This window comes from Malaclemys terrapin, chromosome 4 (genome assembly GCF_027887155.1).
Source record: "Malaclemys terrapin pileata isolate rMalTer1 chromosome 4, rMalTer1.hap1, whole genome shotgun sequence".
NCBI classification, from domain to species: Eukaryota; Metazoa; Chordata; order Testudines; family Emydidae; genus Malaclemys; species Malaclemys terrapin.
In genome coordinates this window covers 133,999,796-134,022,964 of record NC_071508.1, presented here as the reverse complement: position 1 = coordinate 134,022,964, position 23,169 = coordinate 133,999,796, and the positions used below count along the sequence as shown (strand labels likewise).

The 23,169-nt window shown below is 41.6% G+C and overlaps 1 protein-coding gene across 1 annotated transcript in view; it reads right to left on the bottom strand.

Moving 5' to 3' along the window:
- TDRD9 (tudor domain containing 9) overlaps positions 1–23,169 on the bottom strand; it is a 164,681-nt gene that overhangs the window by 6,926 nt on the left and 134,586 nt on the right. The window contains exons 25-34 of the mRNA XM_054024976.1: positions 22,501–22,612; positions 12,559–12,771; positions 10,213–10,302; positions 9,239–9,496; positions 8,551–8,700; positions 6,467–6,537; positions 5,958–6,067; positions 5,668–5,764; positions 2,840–2,978; positions 2,073–2,191 (exon numbers count right to left, since the gene is read on the bottom strand). Coding sequence (XP_053880951.1) covers positions 2,073–2,191; positions 2,840–2,978; positions 5,668–5,764; positions 5,958–6,067; positions 6,467–6,537; positions 8,551–8,700; positions 9,239–9,496; positions 10,213–10,302; positions 12,559–12,771; positions 22,501–22,612 — 1,359 coding nt within the window. The remainder of the gene's footprint in view (positions 1–2,072; positions 2,192–2,839; positions 2,979–5,667; positions 5,765–5,957; positions 6,068–6,466; positions 6,538–8,550; positions 8,701–9,238; positions 9,497–10,212; positions 10,303–12,558; positions 12,772–22,500; positions 22,613–23,169) is intronic.

Genomic DNA, 23,169 nt, shown 5'->3' with positions numbered 1-23,169 from the left:
GGTGGTAACAACATCTTCCTTGATTCAACAGGTGGTTGATGCTGAACACTTTTCCTCCCAGGCTCCAATGACTGTCAGAGTGGCCAATCTTTCTTGATGTAGTGGGAATCTCTTGCACAACTATCCCATTCGCAGAGAAAACAGCAGTACTTTGTGTATCCAGTCTGCAGACCAAGCAAGAGAGCAACAACCTTCAAATCGCCACAAAGCTGCCACTGATGTTGGTCATAGTTTATGCACCTCAAAAGTTGTTTCATGTTGTCATAGGTTTCCTTCATATGGACTGCATGACCAACTGGAATTGATGGCAAAACATTGCCATTATGCAGTAAAACAGCTTTAAGACTCGTCTTCGATGAATCAATGAACAGTCTCCACTCATCTGGATCGTGAACGATGTTGAGGGCTGCCATCACACCATCGATGTTGTTGCAGGCTACAAGATCACCTTCCATGAAGAAGAATGGTACAAGATCCTTTTGACGGTCACGGAACATGGAAACCCTAACATCACCTGCCAGGAGATTCCACTGCTGTAGTCTGGAGGATGGGAGAAAATGTGGGTCCTGTGACATTGATGGTTCAGGACCAGAAGTTTCATCCTCTTCCTCGTCTGACTCAAGTGAGAATGATGCTGGTGCATCAGGAACTGGCAGTCCTTCTCCGTGGGGTACTGGGCGTATAGCTGATGGAATGTTTGGATAATGCACAGTCCACTTTTTCTTCAACACACCTTTCCCAACTGGAGGCACCAGAAGTATGCATGCAGTAGTAAGGCATGCAGAAGTAACAATTGCTGGTATGATCTGTTGGCTCTCTCCAAATCATTGGCACTGCATAAGGCATAGCTTTCCTTTTCCTGTTCAACCACTGGCGAAGATTTGTTGCACAAGTGTTGCAGCATATGTGTGGGGCTCACCTCTTGTCCTGATCTCCAATTTTGCAGCCAAAATAAAGGTGATATGCTTTCTTAACCATAGTGGTTATACTGCGCTTTTGTGATGCAAAAGTCACTTCACCACAAACATAGCAGAAGTTATCTGCACTGTTCACACAAGTACGAAGCATCTCTGCTCACTTTGGCTAAACAGAAATGTGTCCCTTTGCAAAATCAAACACTGACAAATAAGAGAGCACGACACTGTATGATTTCTAGAGCGGATATAGGGCAATTTGTTCAGCAGAGTGATGTAAGCTTCGTTATGATTGCATCATCCATGACTTCTAGGAATAACATGATGCAATTCATATCATGTATGACGCAATATCAGCTTCAGATTGCATCATTCATTGTTTTGCCTAAAAAGCAAGTACTGTCCAAACCCAGTCATAGATTTATTCATAGATCCAGTCTGTCAAAGATGTATTTTAGTCATTTCTGGTTTAAACTGAGATCCCTTCCCTTTATAACTCACTTATCCTCCGCTATTCCCAAGTCAAGGGTCGTATATACTGACCCAATAGCATATCTTGAAAACTAGAGCCAATCAACGCATCATTTTCGTTCTCAGTGACCCAGAATTAGTAAAATTTGACTACATTTATTTCAGAAGCATTTTGGCTGTAGAGCAGTGTAATCTCTGCTAACACCTCCTCTTGGCATAGATTTGATGAGGGAGAGACAGCAGTGTGTACCTCAGATGTAATATGGAAGGAAAAGTCTCCAAGAGATTCCATCACAGGGAGAGAAGAAGAAACTCTCTAGGTTCTGAAGCCATATGAGTTCCTGTCAGTCAGTCCCTAGAACAGGGAACTATAACAACTAATATCTTGAGGAACAGGTTTTGATATCTTTAGTTTTTATGATTCTACTAACTGTTAGGCTTTCCTGTTGACCTAGTGTTACAGTAGCAGTAAAATAATGGAAACAATAAGTCTAAAACCTATATTAAAATGCTGAAAAGAAGAAATATTTTGAAAGCAAAGCTCAAACTAGTGATTTACTGCTTTATAAACAAGCAAGGTAAATCAAGATGGCTAGTACCAGACAGAAGCGTGAAAATAAATGTGAATTCTGTTTTGCTATAAACTAAGAAAATAAACAAAATTCTCGTTAAGAAAAGTAGTCTTACCCTAAAAGTTTTTCACGAGCGTTCTCCTGCAGCTGTGCAATTCTCTCTTGCCCCAAATACCTTGGGCCATTTGGGCCATCACAAACCAGTTTGTTAATGGCCGTTCTTAAGATGTTTATCTGTGAACATTTCAATGATACATAATAATGAGCAGCCCAAACAACATTTCCAGTTTAAATTCAGAGTATACTTAGGGATGTGTGTGTGTGTGTGCATGCCTATGTCTGTCTGTCTAGAATGGTTTAGTTAACACTGAATGTTCATTTTTATAATCAACATTAGCAAAGACATCTGAGAAAAGCTCTGTATATAATTTTATATAAGAATGTCTAATATTTTATGACTAAGTGGATTTTTAAATAGCATTATTTTATACCAAATAATAATTAAAAGGTTTGAAAATAACACAGAAAAACAAAAAACCCACCTCGCATAGGAGTTTGATTAGCACAGAATTGTATTTGCTTAGTTACTGGCTTAATGATATACAACTGTCTACAAAAATGATAATGTACTGTATTCAATATCTGACTTTGTTCAATAAAGTTTAATGAAACCACCTTAGGGTTTTTAGACTTAGTATCTGACACACAAGATCAGTTCAAGGTTATAAACAGGCAATTTCACTAAAAAAATTAGACAACTAAAATTCTGCCAAAGGTTGCTAGACTTCAAGTAATAAAATCGCAAGAGCTAACAATTTCTGACATCTGCTAGATTCCAGACATGCACTACTGCAATGAAAATAATCCATATGCATGTTTTACCTCTACTATGTCATCCACGCCAAATTGCACATCAAATGTCAGCTCCATGTCATGTTCTGGAAGCAGTGGGGTTCCAAGACTTTGATTCCACCCCAAACCACAAAGAACACCAGTAAAACTCCTTCCACTTTTATCAACCCTAAACAAAATGAAAACTTGAACTGAAATTTTGGAAAGATGAAATTGAAGAAAACAAAGCAACCTCATCTGGAACACCAATCCCACATGAATATGAAGACATGCTCTGATTAGATCTATACTGCAAATTGATGGTTTTGATTGCTGCTCAAGAAGAGGTATGCAAGTTAATCTAGCTAGCTTGGGTATCAGAGCAGTGAAGCTACTGCAGAATGCTGGCTGTACAAGCATGGCTGGAACTCTGGGCTTCAGCACTTCAAACCCTGAGCTAACTAGATTAAAGCTAGCTCAGGTGTGTCTACACAAGTGGCAATCACACCTGGTGATTGCAATATAGTGATACCCTCATAGGAACAAACATGTGTATTGCCAAAGAAAACCCAAGTTACTGATACAGACTAGCTTGTGGGATTTGTAAGGATCCCAGAACAACTTTTAGGGTTCATGCAACACCTTGTCATGACACTACATCGTGATGCTGGAATAATGTGTTGACATGCTGATGCAGCATCACAACAAAATAGTGTTCTCATTTTCCCTGCATAACTAGTTTAAAAGTGGCAAAGCTGTGACTGACAGCTGCTCAATGCTTAAGGAGTATTGAACATATACAGACCAGAACTTAGTCTGACGAAATGCAGCATCCCTTGTGTTGAAATAGTGACCTGCACTGACCTCAGTTTGTGGCTTAAGGGTTATAACTCCTGTTGTCCAACCTGTGGTTATTAGGTTTCCATTATACATTTCAGCTCAAACCAATACATAGAATCAAATGATTTTTTATTTCCTCCAATTTCTAATTCATGAATTTTCTACCTTTAAAGGCTTCCAAGTTTCTCAAGCTCCTTCCAAGATGGGTTTGACCAGGAGAGCAGAAAGCACTTTCAGAGCCTATCATTGTCTATCACAGCACAAACACTTTGTCAGCCTAGGATCTCATCTACACAAGAGCGTAAGCACAGCTATATTGGATCAGGCCAATGGTCCATCTAACCCAGTATTCAATCTTCTGACAGTGACCACTACCACATCCTTCAGAAGGAATGAACAGAACAAAGCAATTTCAAATGATCCATTCCCATCGTCCAGTCCCAGCTCTGGGCAGTTGGAAGCTTAGGGACACCCAGAGCATGGGTTTGTGTCCCTGACCACTTTGGCTAATAGCCACTGAGCCCTAAACTCCATTAACTTATCAAATTCTTTTTTAAAAATCCAGTTATACGCTTTGCCTGCCCAATATCCCATGGCAATGAGTTCCACAGGTTGACTGGGCATTGTGTAAAGAAGTACTTCCTCATGTTTGTTTTAAACATGCTGTCTACTAACTTCATCAGGTGATTCCTAGTTCTTTTGTTATGTGAAAGGGTAAATAACATTTCCTCATTCACTTTCTTCATACCATTCATGATTTTATAGACCTCTATCATATCCCACCCCCCTAGTCTTCTTTCTTTCCAAACTGAACAGTCTCAGTCTTTTTAATCTCTCCTCATATGGAAGCTGTTCCATATCCCTAATCATTTTCGTTGCCCTCCTCTGCACTTTTTCCAATTCTAATACATCTTTTTTGAGATGGGACCACCAGAACAACACGCCGTGTGGGCATACCATGGATTTATGTAGTGAAATTATGATATTTTCCGTTTTCATTAACTATCCCTTTCCTAATGGTTCCTAATTTTATTTATTTGATTTTATATATCTTGAGCCACGGATAGCACCTCTTTAAAAATATAAATATATATATTTTTTAAAGAGGTCCTATCTGTGGCTCAAGATATCCCTGACTGTAATGGTCCTCATCTGGGGTTTGGCTGGGAAGCATGGCCTAGTGGTCAAGGCTGCAACCCATAACTGGCAGGGGGGTTGTCGGTAGCAGAGCCCGGGCCCTCCCACTCCATCAGGCTCTGACGCAGGATCCTTTAGACTACCAGTGGTCTGGCAACAGAGGCTGATGAAGGCTGTCTTCCCTGTGCCACTTCCTATCTCCTCCCTGGTCAGCTTAGTCCAACGCTTTCCCCTGTTGGGTGAGTCCACATCAAGAAAATAAGAGGAGATTACCAATGTGGGGAAGACAGGGATACATCCCCCTCTGATTGTTCTGGGGTGGGTCCTCCTTTCCCTCATGGAGGGCTCCTTTGGGGCAGTTGTGTTTGAGATGTCAGCCTTCCCTCTGCTCTGCGCTGCTGAAACTGTGGGCTGCAGGTCTGCTCTCTTCCAGGTCTGCCCCCAAATGAGCTGTTTCCCTGTCTTCTAATTCCTCCAACAGAAGGAGCATTTGCTGCAGGTGTGGTGGGGCGGGACTGGCTGGGCCCAAAATAATCACTTAACCACTTGTTGCCCAGTGTGGGATTTGTATACCCCATCACACTGACGTAGGTGAAAATAATAAATTTAATAGCAACTTAGTCCCTCAACAGCCCCTAAAATACACAAAACTCCCATCCCCCCGGCAGATCTAAGACTAGTACAGTTCCTCCTCCTCTTAGACTTACAGTAACATCTCATGAACTAAAACAAGTTTTCATGAAGGCAAACTCTGGAATCCCAAATTCACATATACAGCCAACATTGTTAACTTAGCAATATAACATGCAACTGCCTGTAAGGGATGGAAGAAACAAGGGAGGTGTAGAAGGATGCTAGAGAATAAATCATTCTGCTATCATACTTCAAAAATGCATATATACCTGAGTTCTATAACAGGAGCAAACAACATACTGAGGAGTGCTGGTAGTCCTGGAATAGGAGGCATCAGAGATGTTTCTCTTAACAACATCGTAGATCCTATTACAAAAAGGAACAAAAATTGATAATTAACAGAAAGCCTTGACAGCACAACGAACCTCTAAGCAGTTGGTAGATAGAATTTCAGTATCAGATATAATTTAGTTCTATGGCTATTCATATGGACAATGCTAAGTAGTTAAAGAAAAGGAAGTGAGAAAAATAAGGAACACAAATATATATTTAGAATTACCAGTTGGATTTACTGATACAGCAGCAGCAACCAACATTTTCTGAAATGGATCCTCAGGAGAATTATTGACAATTACAGAGTTTATACTCTCCTTTTCTATCCAGCTACATCTAGGAAAAAATGACAAAAGATATTAACTGGCAATAAGAAAGAAAAGTCAGTAGAAATGTGTATCTAAAAATCCTTTTAAAATTATGAATCAGCCATAAGTGTGCAAAGTCAATCAAACTCACTCTAGTTAGTGAGTCAAGTCCCAGCCTTGTATTCTAGATATTAAATACAATTTCTCTGGACATTGGAACTGCGTCAAACTCTCCCATTCGTCTCAGAACTTTTAACATTATGTATATTTCTTTTTTTACTTCTACAGAACTAAATAGTATTTAAGCATAATGGTGAATTAATAAAAAAAATTTAAGATGTGAAAGTGTGTATTCCAGTAACTCTTATTTCTACCAATACAATGACCTATGGTTTGCCTGCCATTCACGACAAAAGCTTTATCATACCTGAATTTGGAAATCTGGACCATGCTGTGACACTTCAGCTCATAAGGATTGAAGGGGCCATGAAGCGTTGCCTTTGAAACAAGACAGTTCAAGTGAGTTTCAGTTTTTAGATGAAAATAAAAATAATATATTATTTTAATACTTTATTGGGCATATACTAATATCCAACTTTTTCAAACCTGGGTGCCTAAAGTAAAGTTCCTAAATTTATATCTAGGCACCTAAATAAAAATTACGCTTTTCACAGGAGCTGAGCAATCACTGTTTCTCAATAACTTCAATAGGAGCTGGAAATCCATATCACCTCTGAAAATCAGGCCATTTGTATTTAAGTGTCTAGGCTCCCAATCTTGTAGACACTACGTACATGCTTAACTTTTTGCATGAAAGTAGTCCCATTGAGTTCTATGGGGCCACTCATTTGTGTGAATTAAGCATGTATGTGGGTGTTTGGAAGACTGAACTAAAAATCAGGAGCCTAACTTCAGACACCAGATTTTGGGAAAAAAACAAACAAAAAAAATTTATATATATAATACAGATGAGGGTTAACTCAAAATCAGAGTACAGTACATGACACACTTTTACATAATGATCAATACTCACTGTTTAGTTATGGCTATGCTTTCCTATGAGATGCAACTAAATTAACAGTTTTGAGTTTGCCTGGGCCATCTACTGTATCACCAATAGCACTTAGTGTGCTGCAGTAACTTTGCATCACCAGTTCTATATTAGTTTACTTAGTAGGAAACCAAGGGCAGTACCTATTTGCCATATGTATTTACATTCAAGTTATAAGAAATAAATGCACAGAACCACAGCATTTGCTTTTGGATGCACGTGCGCCCACGCTCTCTCGACTGGAGAATGTCTAGTAGTGTCCATGGGCCTGCGTCTGCATAGAATAGCACCTCATGCCTCCAAACAAGGGCATAGATTCATAGATTCTAGGACTGGAAGGGACCTCGAGAGGTCATCGAGTCCAGTCCCCTGCCCGCATGGCAGGACCAAATACTGCCTAGACCATCCCAAATAGACATTTATCTAACCTACTCTTAAATATCTCCAGAGACGGAGATTCCACAACCTCCCTAGGCATGTAAGGAGGTGCAGACCCGCCGCTCCTCAGTTCCTTCTCACTATAAAGCAGAGCCTCCACAGCTCAGGGGAAGGAGGGCGGGAGGTAGAGCACCCATTAGAACAAGAATTCTTGAAAAACTCAAGTTATTGTAAGGTAAGTAACCTCTCCTTCAATTATGTATCCCTGCTGTTGCTCCTCCGTAGGAAACTCCCAAGCAGTAACTCAATGAGGAGGTGGGTGCTGAGGAGGTAAGTCTAAGATGGCTTGGAGGTCTGAGTCAAAGTAGTATCATCTTTGGAAGAAAATTTAATGCTTGACAAAGGTATTAATGAAAGATCATACTGCAATCCTACAAATTTCTGTTATGGGAACATCCTTCAATAGAGCTCTAGATGTGGACTGAGCTCTAGTGGAATGTGCCAACACCATGAGGTACTGCATCCCAGCTGATTCACAGCAGGTTAAGATGCAACCAGAAACGCACTCAGACCGCCTTTGAGTGGAAATAGGTTGACCCTTCATCCTCTCTGCAAATAATTCAAATCGCTTAGGAGAGGCCTGTACGGTCTTAGTCCTGTCAAGGTAGACGGCGAGGGCCCTTCTGAAGTCTCGTGTATGTAGGCTGGTCTTCTCCTTGGAGGTATGAAGTTTTGGGTAGAACACTGGCAGGAAAATCTCTTGATTTATGTGGGATTCCCATGAGACCTTTGGGATGAAGCAAGGATAGGGATGCAGTGGAACTGGTGGTATATGGGGGTCAGCCACAACAGCACCAAGCTCTCCCATTCATCTAGCTGAAGTGAAGGCTATGAGGAATGGAGTCTTGAGGGAGAGATGGATGAGAGAAAAAGTAGCCATTATTTCAAAGCTCAGAGCACTGAGAACCAAACTGAGGTCCCATTGGAGGTTCTGTATGGTGGGAGGAGAACAAGATATATAAGCCCTTGAGGACTCTAGTTATACTAGCTTCATATAGAAATGAAACCATTTCTGAAGTTACCTTACAATTTGGTGTACCAAATTTATTGGCAGAAAAGTGATTTAACAACGTTTCAATAAGGCGTTTTTCTTCCTGGTTTTTTTTTTTTAGAGTTACATTCTCCTCATTTTCTATTTGTTTTGAATAGAATTCTTTGAGTTCATTGCTTTGCTAAATAAAAAATAGAAAAAAGAGTTAGAACAAATTGCGAAATGTTCAAACTTTTCAAAATTAAAAGAAACAGTTCATGCCAAAAATATGTACATGTATTTGTGTGGACAAACACAAGTTTGAATTCAAAAACAATGATTTGCCTTAACACCTTCCACGGAATCATAAAGCACTTAGCAGTACTTAATACAAGACATTCATCTAACTGAAGCATTACACCCTTCACTGAAAGACATGGGTTTGGAAGAGTCTCAAAAACAGTTAGTTCAGCCCCCTTTTCCCCCACACACACATACTAGGATTAGTTTAGTATATGTAAAGCATCTCAAGGACCAATTATATTGACCACAGTCTTACATACACGTGCACGTTTTATAATATATACTCTCATTAAAGTATTAACCAGAGTCAACCCTGCTTAGCTTACATAGCTGTCAATATCTCAGCCCAATGTATCAGGCCATAAGAGGAGATGAAATAAATTAGCATAAGAAATTTAACAGGCATGGCAAAACACTGCTTTTTATTTAATGCATACTTTTGATTCATAGGATTCTTCTGCTAGCTCAGCATAGCCCTCTTCAATGAGCATGTCTCGAATGTTCACTTCTTTAATTCCGGAGTAACGGTAAACATCCACATGCAGAACACTGTGCACAACTGAATACACCTTCACTATAAGAACACAGTCATTTACTAATGAAGCAAATCTTTGGCTAGCACCATAGCTCCACTGTTCTCCACATACAAGAGATTTCGCAGAGGGGCGCATCTTGCATATCTTGAATTCTAAAGCCTAAAACAACATATTAAAGAAAGCATGATGAACTCCAGAAGTGACAGACACATTTTGATTTTCTTACCAAAACAATTCAGATCAGTAACAATCAAAAAGATAAACCATCACATGCATAACACTTCCTCCATTAACCATATTAAATTCATTATTTTACATAGAGAACTCCTAAGATTGCTGGTACAAATCCCATTATACTGACGCGTACGTCTACACCAACGGCACCAAAATAGGGGGGGGCCACGGCCCCACACTTTTTAACCCGGGTGTAGTCTGGGGGGACGGGGCCAGCATTGCCCCCCCCCCAAACTGCAAGCCTTGGGCAGGTGTGGAGCGGTGCTGGCAGGGCCTGTGCTTCATGGTGGGGGAGCCGATCACCGTTAATAATCAAATATAAACATTGTTCACACAATAACCCTTGAGAACTACACATGACCCCAAACCACAAGGTAGGCACCACTGTTCTACAGTTACATGAAACAAGATTACTTATTAAATAGGTCTTCTCTTGGTGGAAAACACTTAGGCTTCCAAAAATACTTTATGTATGACTAGTGACAAAGGCTTTCACATATATCAGATTAGCAAAATATGGTAGCCAGTCATGGATCTTTATTATTTGGGAAAGTTTTGTTGAGGTTTAAAAGAATCTCAAGCTTGGTGGCCTATAATATTAATACATTCATTAAAAAGAAGCAAACACCATTTAGCATTACCTGAAAAGGGAGCTCTCGAAGGTAGTTTGGAATTTCCTTTAAAAGATTTAAAAAGACTCTTGATCTATTGCCATAATCGACAAAGAAAACCTTGACAACAAAGAAAGAAATGAAAATATAAAATCAGTGGAGATTCCAAAGCACTAAAGAAAGTGCAAGTTTAGCAGATGTAAGGTAGCAGGCACACAATGGACCTACTGCAGTATATAAAACTACTTTAATAGTTACACATCAGCTACACAGAGACAGACAGTTCAGTCGCACAATACACTACATAACCAACTGAAAGACAAATACTTACAACAACTACAGTCTTGAATAATGGGTTCCTGGAGGCAGAATGTGTCAGAAACAACAGGTCAATTTTGTCTTGCCTATTGCTCCATCTTTTCCTAGGTTACACATCCATCAATCAAAAAACAACTGCTAACTAGAGACAGCATTAGGCAAACTTTTCTCCAAGGCAACAGTTCTTGGTTCATACTAATTATGGACTAAGGGCTGGTGGCTTAGATTGAAATTTGCATAATCTTACCTCACATCAGCAGTGGATGAAGTCAACTACTTGTGGTCTCTGGATTGGCAGATAGTTACTGCACAGATTGGCATGTAGAGGAGGGTGACAGCCAGAGATTACATTCCCCTCTCCCCCGCCATCCAAAACAAAAATGTCAGTGGAACAGACAGGCCTGTCTGATCTATCTGATCAGCTGCTTTGCTGTCCACTTGCTGACAGGGATGGCAAAAAGATTCCAAAGATTTGGAGATTTACTGGACTTCTGTAAGGCATGTACATACAGAATTAGATCGGATTTCATCAACTGATCATGCAATTAGAAGTGGTGCCCACATGAAGCTATTAAAATCATACTCGTACATACCTTAAAACTGTCAGGTGATCCTTGCCAAGAACAGAACAGCAAAGTCAAGAAAGGGTTGTTAGCTTTCCATGCAATTGCGTCTGCATTTGAGGGGCACCACATCTATGATGAGAGCTGATGGCCTTAGAGCAAAGCCCAGTCAGCCTGTGCCTGAGGCTACACCTACTTCAGGGGTAGTCAATAGGCAGACTGTGGGCCAAATCCAGATTGCCAGATGCTTTTTAATGGACTCCAAAATGTTATTTAATCATCATCATTACTGGGTTTTTTAAATTATTTCTCTGGAGTCTGGATATTGACTATGCCTTGACCAAGAAATCTGGACTACCCCAACCTACCTGCAGGCCTGATTCAGACCTCAAACAAGCTTTATCAAAAGTAGGAGTGGTTAGCTGTAGCTGGGCACCTAGCTTCAAGGGAGCCAGTGGTGAGGGGTCACTGCTACAGTGCAATCAAGGCTCTTGGAAGGGGAACCTTTGGCACCACAGAGAGGTAGCATGTAACTGTTCTGAGGGCTTGTCTTCACTACCGGGGTAAGTCGATCTAAGTTACGCTACTCCACCTACATTAATAATGTAGCTGGAGTTGTTGACGTAGCTTAGGTTGATTTACCGTGGTGTCTTCACTGAGCTGCATTAATGGGAGATGCTCTCTGGTCGACTTACCTTACTCTTCTCAGGGAGCTGGAGTAGCGGAGAGCACTCTGCTATCGATTTAGTGGGTCTTCACTAGACCTGCCAAATGGACACCCGCTGCATCAACTGCAGCGGCGGCGATCTCCTCAGTAGTGAAGACAATCCCTCAGAAGCCAATTCATAGAATCATAGAATATCAGGGTTGGAAGAGACCTAGGAGATCATCTAGTCCAAACCTCTGATCAAAGCAGGACCAATCCCCAACTAAATCCCCAAATGGTCCCCTCAAGGATTGAACTCACAACCCTGGGTTTAGCAGGCCAATGCTCAAACCACTGAACTATCCCTCCCCAGTGTGGCCATCCTTTTACATACAGTTGAAAACACGTGATTCCATCAAGTTGTGATTTTTGATCACTCTGATGAACACATTTACCTTCTCAGACATTACATGCTGACACTGATTCATCAAGTTGACTTACAATTTTGTTATTTGAAGTATTCTTCCAAACTATAGATCTTGTAGTTGGAGCCTGTTTTCAGTTTTTCATTTGCTACCTTCTACTTCAGCACACATTACTACATGACCCACTTTTCTCTCCTATCAAAGTTTTCCTTCAATGTCACAAAGTGACAATTTCCCTGTTGTGTTCTGACCTATCATTCATTTGCTCCTGGGGCACTTTGGCTAACGTTTGCTTTTATACATTTGCTTTCTTTATAAAGATGTTTGTAATTGTCACAAAAGTATTTCATTAAAAATATGAAGCTACAAGATTGTTAATCCAATTAGTTCTTACCATTCAATATAACATAACATATTACTATACCTCAGCAGAATCTCCAGAAACATACAAGATCTGGGCTCTATAGTATCTTTTGTTTTCAAACTCAGTAAACTGTGCCAGACAAACTAAGTCAGGATATGGACGCACTGGTAGAGGCATCAGGTCCAGGTGGTTAATCTCAGCAGTAAGCCTTTTGAGAGCAGTCATATTTTTTTCATCTATTCGGTAACCCCAGAAGTGTCCAACTTCCACCACCTAAAAACACCAGGATACAACTTGCTAAAATATTTTGAATTTAAGTCATCTTTTTATATTAAAATCTGATTTCATATGATTTTTATTCTTACAATGCTTGAAAACATTTTTTTTTTTAGTGTTACACAGCATACCAGGAAAAATACATTAAAGCATTCCTAATCTTGAAAAGCATTTATGGTAGTAGTTTTCAAACTACTGCTGTATTTCTTAAATGATGAAGCATAACTTTCACATCCATATTGCACCACATATTGTAAATAAGAGACCTATTATCGTATGAACATTGGTGTAAAATCTGACATACCAAGAGGTGAAGATCTGGCATAATAGATTGATTTAAATCTTCAATTTTAATCTTATTTTGTATTTGTACTCTTTTAGTTATTTTCCTAAAGAGAGGTTAATTCTCATTAGTTGGGAGCCCTTAAGACATGTTGGTTTGCAACTAAATATAGCCTTGACACTAAATTTGGTACTTACTTTTGTTAATCAGGAGAATACATTATATCCATACACATTTAAAGAATTATATAGTTTTACATACATTTATTCAGATTCTTAACTTTTACGTTACATTAGAAAATGGTGGATGATGCGCATTTATTAGACGACTTTTTTTGTAATTGTTTGTTTTGTAGTTAAAAATTGATTTATTAAACAAAGGAATTATCTGTCAGTAGTAAAATGAACTGAAATCAATCATCCTATCAGTCCTCTAAGTTGGTGTCTCCAAAAAGAAGTATGATTCTGATGCTTGTTTTGTTCAAATTACAAAATATTAAAATTTTTAAAAATAATTTTGGTATTTAAAAATAATGAAACTTCCCACTCCCAAAACCACAGGGAAATCTATGCTAGTTGCATTGGCACAGGGACTTTCTTTCTGAAAAGACATTAAAACGTTCACTTTTTAAAAGTGCATGCAGGCCATGTCCAAATCTTGCAGTATTTTCTTTCATAATATCTTCAGACAAAACCTCTTGGACACAATTAAAAAAATCCACATACTAGTCCAAAACCTCGTCTCCCATCTTGATTACTTCAACTTCCTCCTCTCTGGGGTCTTCCTGACACCCATCTTACCTGTACCAAGTCTATTCAAAATGCTACAATTATCTTCATTGACCATTGTTGAGATCATGTTGATCCCTAGTCTGAGTCCTATTGGCAGGCTACCCAACATTCTTTTCCCTGTCTTCTTGCCCAGTTGGGACCTGCCTCTTTCTCTCCAGCTTTGCAGACAAAGGAGAGTTAATGGACTACAGTGCACATTCCCTGCACTGTTCCCTGTAACCAGACACCAACAAGTTGGGGAGCCAGAGCTGAGCCCAGGTTCCAGACAAAGACCAGGCAAAGCCAGAACAGTAGAGCTAGGAGTAGAGGTACTTGGAGAACAGCACAGAATCGAACACCTGGGGAGGAGAGAAGATGAGCCACTGAAGCCAGGTACAAGTTTATCACTTGCCCATGACACATGGAGAAAGGCCATTCTGAGCTGGACCACATCATGGGAGCCAGGCCTCCTGGAGAGTACAGCCAAACATCCCTCTTTGAAAATTATCATTCAAAAATAATGACAGATTTTTATCTCAATGAATATTTTTCCAACTCTGAGCCACAGCTATGTGGTTTGTGTGGGGAGGAGGGGGGAAAGGAGATGGAGAATAAAGGGATTTCAAGGCAACAGAATACATGAACGTAGCTATGGAATTTAGGTGTTGCTGCTGCAGAATTTGGTCCCTCTGTACTGTGGCGTATACAGGTCCCTTCTCACCTCCAAGGATCTTCACAACTTAAGCCCCACCTATTTATCTGCTGATATATGTTATCTGTCTTCCCTTACACATCATTAAGGATGCCTGCCAGCCTCTGCTGCTCCTTCCCAATTTTTTCCATGCCACTGCTTAGGTAGGCAATAGACTTCCTGAAGCAGTATGCAGAGCCACTAATTTGTCCTTAAAATCTTCTCTCAAGACTCACTTCTACTACAACACCTATAGGAAATTGCCAGCTGATAAACAGATGTAGATGGCAAGTATGGACTATTGATAATTGTTTGTTTGGTCTATACAAACCATATAATTGTTCCCCTCATTCTCATCTCCTCTCCTTCTTTCCAACATTTATGACCACTTTGGAGTGTCTTGTCTCGGATTATAAACAATTTGGGGCAGGGAGCATCTTACCCTGTACAGCACCTAGCACAATTGGCCCCTCTATCCTCAATAGGATCGCAAGCTGTTAACAATTACACAAATAAATAATAATACTGCTCAACTGGCTCAACCTGTGATGCTTCCTGTTAAAAAGAACATCCAAATGTTAACAGCAATGTATATTTTATTTTGCAGCTACTAGGTAATTTAAATCCTAATGTTAGCAATAACCAAAGTGAAGTTACTTATTGTGTACTGTAACTGGAATTCTTAGCGATGTTTTGTCCATATGCACATTCCATGGATTGTACACGAGCCTCATGTGGTAGAGATCGGAGTTGTTTTGGCCAGCAGTAGCTGGGGGGCGCACATGCTCTCCAGTTGTCGTGCCCCACTGAGAAGGCACATATAGGCAAGGTGTGACCACTGCCATTTGGTTCCTTCTCAGTGCAGATCTCCTTAGAGGACTCCAAGGTAGAGGTATGTGCATATGGACAATACTTCTTGAAGAACTCTGCTATACCTGGTAAGTAACTTCCCTTCTCCTTCAAGTGATTGTCCACGTGTCCATTCCACTGTTGGTGTCTTCCTAGCAGTTATTATGTAAAGAAGGTGGGAGCTCAGCATAATTTAATGAAATAGTGATAGGACAGCTTTATCAAATGCAGCATCAAATCTAGAGACTTCCATTTAAGCACAATGCTGAGTGAACATGTGGACTGATGCCCAATGTCTGATACTAGTAAATTTCTGAGTGAGGCTCTTGATGCCACTTGCACTCAAGTGGAGTGTGTCCTAACTGTGGTGGATGGGTGTGACGGGGTGTACCAAGTCCTTTAAGGTCCCTTGCTGGAGGCCTTGTAGTCCTACCACACCCCAGAAAAGCAGCAGTGAAGATGGGTCCTCCAGGCCTGCCTAGAATGGCTGCCTCCCTGAAAAGGTAGAGTGTGATGAGAATATTTTCCTTGCATCAGCCAACTGTCCAAGTAGAGGTATATACTCATGTTGCATTTTCTCAAGTAAGCTGCCACTACTGATCGCACCTTGGCGAACATTCTCAGCCCTTTGGAAAGCCAAATGGTAGCATTTGGTATTGACAGCAGTCCTGCTCTACTATAAACCTCAGGTAATTCCTGTGGGGCAGAACAATGAATATGTAGAAGTATGCATCCTGAAGGTCAGGAGATGCAAACCAGTCTCCTGACTCTAGAGTCCAAGTTATCGACAGTAGGGTGACCGTCCAGAACTTCAATTAGTGAATTAAGGTTATGCCGTCTCACAGGTCTAAAATGGGTTACTATCCTACTTTTTAATTAGGGAATAGGAATTGGCTGCTGTAGCATCCCTTCCCTTTGTAAGGTGCAAGGACCTCCTATATCAATCCAAGAGAGAAAAGCGTGAGGACCTCTTCATGTAATATAGCCTCATGACAAAAGTCCCCAAAAAGGGACAGGGAAGAGGGGTTGGGAATATCCACTGCAGAAATCTGGACAGAACAGTCCTGTGTAATCGTATCCATGATCCACTGGTTGGTGATGATAAAGGGACCAAGTGTACCTGAAGTGAGCTAAGTGATTCCTAAAAGGGAGACAGTTGATTTCCAAAATCAGTGGGGACAGAACACATCTCTTGACCATTCCATCAAAATGAATGCTTCCGGGACCGGGAAGATTGGGAGGTTTGAAGTGGAGCAGTAGGCTGCCTCCTCTTATGGAAATGCTGTTGTTTTCTGGCCAGTTCTTAAGACCTCTGGTGGCAGAAGTATGGCTGGGTCAGTCTCTGCAAAGAATATTGCTGTTTTGCCTCACTGGTTTTAGATCTGAACAATTGCAGATTTTCCACCATGGGCTGTACTTTTCTGAGGAATCCCAATTTCTGGAGCCAGAAGGCCTAGTGCATAACAATCACCATTGCTATTGATCTGGCAGTCATATCTACCACATCCAATGCCACTTGGATACCGGTCCTGGATAAAAGTTGGCCCTCACTAACCAGCAACGTAAATTCCTCACAAGCATCGAGAAGATTGTACGCAAAGGCCAGCAATTTCTCGTGTATACAAAACTCATATGCCCAGTATGGCTTGATAACTGGCTACCTGGAACTATAGGAGTAAGCTTTTCAGCCAAACAAATATAATGTCTTTGATTCTGTCTTTCAGTGCAGACGTAAACTGTCTTGGCTTTTCATTTGCTGCCATGACCACAAGGAATGATGGGTTAGGGTGCATGTAAGAGAATTCTGCTCCCTTAGAAGGCATCTGGTGGTGGTGGTTTTTTTAATCTGCTCTGCAAGATGTAGGTAGTGCCAAAGCTGGTGTTTGCCAGTAGGTCCTAATCAGATCCATGATGGCCTAATTAATGGGAGGACAATCTTCCCTCCTGAGGAGGCTTGGAGTACATCCACCAATTTATGGGTCTGTTCTTGGACCTCCTCAATACGAATTTGGAAAACATCAGCCATCCAATTCCTAGAAACCCTTACAGTCACCCATTTATGAGGTCATGGGTGGTACTAAAATGTCATCTGAGGATGAGTAGGAAAGGGTTACTGGTGCAGGAGGATCAACTTTCGGCACCTGTTCCATTACCTCCTCCACCTGTGGCTGCGCTGGAACCAGGCGGGGTGGTCTTAGCACCTGAACATGCAGTGCCATAGAAGTAGTCATCTTATGATGGTGTATGGCTGCTCCCAGGGACCAGGGTTGCTCTGAGCTGACCAGGAACTCCAGTAAGGCTGCATAGGTCACAGCGGATACGCACCCAATCGCCAAGCTGTAGAAAACCAAGCGGCTGGGTTCTGTAGGTCCCAATATCTTTCTCACAAGGCGTGTCTGGATCCTCAATAGGATGTCAAGTGCTGAGGTGAGAGCCGAAACAAGTAAGCATGCTATTAGAGGGATTTCTTCATTCCCCAATTCAGAATCTGAGACCGAAAAAAACATATAGCCCAGACTCAAAGGTGGTACTGTGGCCCTTGTTGTGTTAGGGGTCAATGGTGTTCTGCTACTAGGTGGAACTGGGGCTGACTGAAGTAATGAGGTGGACAGCAGAGGGAACTGCGGTTCTGCAAGTCCATCGGTACCAAATATTTAAACAGTGCTCCATGGGGCAGTGTAGTCAGCTGTGTCAGAACCAGCTTTTGTTGAGGTGATATAGTAATCACCACTACAGTGACAGTGCACTGTCCTGAGATGCCCAGTTCTGGTATCGGAAGGGTCAGTGCTGGGGGCTGATCCTGGTGCCATATTCTTCCCCAAATGGAAGATTTCTTACCCGATAATTGCATTTCTGCTAGCAGCATTTCCCACAATTCTGTTACGTATGGGCTATTCCCCTCCTGTCTAGTTTCCAGAAGCAGTTCAAAGCTGTAGCACAACCTGTGCTAGCCACACCCCGTTCTCTAGCCAGCTGTCAGAGAATTTATTCCAAGGCTGTGTAAAAACTTGTAGAAAATAATTAGTAACAATAATTCCAACGCCAACCAAGTAACTATGTACAGTAAGTCCTTGCTTATACACAGTAAATATCCAAACAAATGTGGACCCTCAGGGGGAGAACTGACCAGGGTCAGAAGAACTGTGGGAGTTGTTGATAGCAGAATGGAAATGATTGGGTAAACAATTTTGTTACATATGGGAAAGAGAGAGCAGTGGACAGGAGTAGGGAGAGATAAGAGAACAAACAAAGAAAAAGGGGGGGGAATCCCTTTTTCAGGATTGTTCAAACATCAAGGTTATTACGGGACCACTGCCTGCAGCACCCTCTTGCTGAAGGAGGGCACTGAGGAAAACCAAGTCCATTCTATAGGGTGTGATAAAGGTGTTAGCCTATATCCATGTCGCAGCTCTGCAGATCTCTGTGGAGGAAGCACACACTCTTTTGGCCCACGAGGCTGCCATGGATCTTGGGTAATGGGCCTTGATTCCTTTTGGAACAGACACTGGATGCCTTGTATGCCTTAAGAATACACAGCCTGATCCATCTGATATGGGATAGCTTGGATATTTAAGGCCCTGATACCTCAGGTGAAAAGAAACGAACAGAGTCTGATCTCCTTGTGGATTCTGTATGCTTGATATAAATCTTTACTGCTCCTCTGACACTCAAGCTGTGCCATAGCTTCTCAATCAGTAGCTGTGGCTTTGGACAGAATGAAGGGAGGACAATCTCCTGCAAGGCATGGCAAGGAAGATTTACCATAGGCAAGAATGTTTGTGAAGTTCTTAGCAGCAGCTGGTCATCATGGAACATGCAGTAAGATCCTGCTTAGATTCTCCCAGTTCTGAAACTCATTTAGTGGACATGATGACAACTAGAAAACAGGTTCTGGCAGAAAGATAAAATGGTGATATAGATGCCCGTGATTTGAAGGGATGGGTGGTTAGGGCATTCAGCACCAATGTTAGGTCCCACTTTGGGAAGCTTGGGTTGATCGCTGCTCTGGCCAGTCTAACTGCCCTAAGGAACTCATATCTGAGGTTCTTGGCCAGGGAGCCCAAAGGGCCTGCAAAACAGTACACTACTGAGGGCTGACACCTGGAGTGCTTGGCTGTAGTGCCTTAGCCACTCCTTCCTGAAGGAAGTTCAGAACAACTGGAAACCCAGGATCTCTTGTATTTACGCTATGCTCTTGACACCAAACACTGAATTTGGTCCAGATGGAGAAACAGGCTTTTAGAGTGGAAGTGCTCCTAAAAGAAAGCAGAGTCCTTATCACTTTGGAAGACAGGCCAACACTTGGCTAACACTTCCCTTCCAACAGCCAGACTGTCAGATGAAAATGGCCTGGGTCCTAATGGAGAAATGGTCCTTAGTAAAGGATGTATGCCCTCACCAGTATCTGCAATGGTGGTTCAGCTTTAGTTGTATCAGGCTGGAAAGCCAGGATCTTCTTGGCAGGCGCAGAGTTAGCCTTTGCACCTTTGTTGGTTCTTGTCTCATCTTTTGGATCACTTTCCCTATGTCATCCAGGAAGGGATAACAGGTGAATACCCTGGGATCTGATTCTGGCTATTATCAGCTCCAGCATCTTTGTAAATACCCTTGAGGCTGAGGAGAGACCAAATGGCAGAGTTTGGTACTTGTAATTATGCGTACCATAAGCCAATTTCAGGAGCCTGCAGTGGAAGGGGCGCACTGGAAAGTGAAGGTATGCATCTGCTAAATCCACTGAGGTAGGAAGTCCCCTTAATACAGGGAAGTCACCCTCTAGAACTTTGTTTTCTTCATACATTTGTTGAGTCTTTTCAGATCAAGGATGGCCCTGACTCTACCAGTGCACTTCTGAATAATGAAGATGATGGAGTCAAACCCTGAGAAGCATTATTCTGGGGAACTCTATTGTTCACATGTCCAGGAGACGTGAGATCTCATTCTGGACAAGCTTGCACCTGGTGAGGGTGCTGGTGACAGGAGACTAAATGAAGGGATGGAGTGAAACCCTTAGCTCAAGGAGTATCCATGGTGCACTCTCTCTCGTCTACGGTAGAAGCAAACCATCCCTCTGAAAAGTGGGAAATTCTGCCTCCCAAGCTCAGATCTGGGCAGAGGCACAGTCACTCATCATCATAAGGAGCCCCTGAAGGTTGTGGGAGTACCTCAAGTTTTTCTGTACGCTCCACTCCAAGGTTTTGCCTTAGTATGTCTGTTACCTTTCCTCTGGAACCTCTGTGAGAAAGAAAGATGAAAGGAGCAATTCTGTCTGATTGTGGATTTGGATTTCCTTCTTACAGCACGAAGTGGAGAGCAGAAGGACTGTTAAGGTTTGGCAGCATTTTCAGCCACTATCTTGTCCAATTTTTCTCCAAAGAGAAGAGGTCCTGTGAATTTAGAGAAGCACAGAACTTGTTTAGAGTATCTACATTCCACAGGCTGTTAAATACCCAGTCCAGGTGGTGCAGAAAACAAAGAAGGCTGCTCACTACTGCCTGAAAATGAAAAAAAAAATTAGAAAGGAAAGGTGAGGAGCAAAGAGAACCACCATGGACAGGTGTCACAAAGGCAGAAGTTCTGGCAGCAGGCCAGAAAAAGGGGCATGGCTAGGTCAGGCTGTGCTACAGCTTTGAACTGCCTCCAGAAACTGCCGATAGAAGGGGAATAGCCCATATGTAGCAGAAGAGTGAGACACTGAAGTGCAGAAGTGCTGGGTTGTGACACTGAAGCAGCTCAGTGCCGAGTTTCAGCAAGAGCTGTTCTGAGCTGCGAAATCCCCGCAGGGAGGTTTTCCTCTTAGGGGAATCCCTGATGGGTGACCTACCTCTGGGGCTTATAACCCCATGCAGTGAGGGGGATGTCACTGTTGTAGTGGGGAGCAAATGTTCAAGTTGGAGCTCTCAAAGTCACAAGCCCGTATTGACACTCTTGGATTCAGAAGGCTCACATAACAGGGTGTACTTGACAGCTCAGCTCGGAAGCTGGTCTCATTCATTTGGTCATTAGGAAGACATGAAGTCAGGCCTCCCTGCCTTTCCTAGTTCTGGAGCTGAAAGACTTACAATTCACATGTTTACTGGGAATGTGCATCTCTCCCAGACAACAGAGGCACTTAGAGTCTCCATCTGAAACAGGAATAGCTCTCTCACGAGGGGCAGTGTTTAAACCTAGGTGAGCTGAACAACGCCAAATCAAATAACTAATAAAAGTTGAAACAGGCAAACTAACTAACTAATAACTAACAACACACTATTTGTAGCTGGGTAGCTAAGGCTATCAAGAAGGCTGCCAGTGTCTTGGATTGTTGGGGCTCTATCTCTAAGCTATGAGGTGATGAGAGGAGCTTAATGGTAGCGGCCCAGCCTGCCCTTATATGCCATCACAGCACAGGATGATGACTGGAGAGCACACGCATGCCCTACGGGCACTGATGGCCAAAAAGACACTGGTCTCTCACGAGGTGCATGTGCACCATCAGTAGAATGGGCACATGGACAATTACACAAAGGAAGATTTCAAGTTATGTAAAAATTGATTGAAGAGTTATATCTAGTTAAAATGTATTTGCTTTTTTAATTTCACTTCCACTTACTGTTTGTTTCCACTAGCTCCCAAAACGTGCTAGTGGCTGTACAAACACACAAGGCACAGCCCGTGCCTTACAACAGGGGTAGGTAACCCATGGCATGTGTGCCGAAGGCAACACGTGAGCTGATTTTCAGTGGCACTCACACTGCCCGGGTCCTGGCCACCAGTCTGGGGGGCTGTGCATTTTAATTTAATTTTAAAATGAAGCTTCTTAAACATTTTAAAAACCTTATTTACTTTACATACAATAGTTTAGTCATATATTATAGACTTATAGAAAGAGACCTTAAATTAGAGTGAATAAATGAAGACTCGTCACATCACTTCTGAAAGGTTGCCATCCTCTGCCTTACAATATCGAGACTATTATTTACATACAAATGTTTTAAATTTGAGAGAAGTTGTTTATTTCCCCAATGATCCTATTCCATGAAAAAAAGTTTCAAACCCCTCCTCCACTATTTCCAGTTTTTGGCTGTGTTTGTATAGAGGAATCTTTAAAAGATTTATTAGGTACAGTCAGCGTTTTAGTGATAGAACTTTCCTACCTCTGTGACACAGATGGACAAGGGAAGGCTTGCAATTGTCTGTGACTGTTCTAGCGCATCGAACGAGGTTTGCATAGCCTCTACGATCTGCTTCTGAAAGTCCACATTTACTCTAAAAAACATAATCGAATACAAATATAATCCTTTGAGCACTATGTTCTGGGATTTTTCTGAAGTGAGAATTTGAAGTTCTGTTTAATAAAAATGAACCTGAATCACTTTCTATCTGGGTCTAAAACAAAGTTGAGGCACTTATACCTAGAAAGAAAGATATGGGCCCTAAAATGCATATATTGAAGTATGGTCTGTGCTTAAAATAAATAAAGGTAGAATGGGGGAGGGCTATGAAAATCCAACAGACCATTGAGAAATTATGTTTTATGTGCCTGCTGTGGCATAACACATAATGATACATGCAGCGTAGCAGCTGCCCTACCAAATTCTTATAAAATTCACAAAAGCCTAGATTTAACAACTGAGTTTTCCACTATGGCATCTCTTTTAAGGTTAAGTTATGAAAAAAAGAATTTAGGTTGATTATACTAAGGATGAATTCTATGTTCTTAAAAAGAGAATATTTTGGAAGTTCCTATCCTAGTAATTGACAAAAGTTAATAAATTCAACATTAATCGTCAGACATAGATGGGCTGCCTACGCTTCTTAAGGTG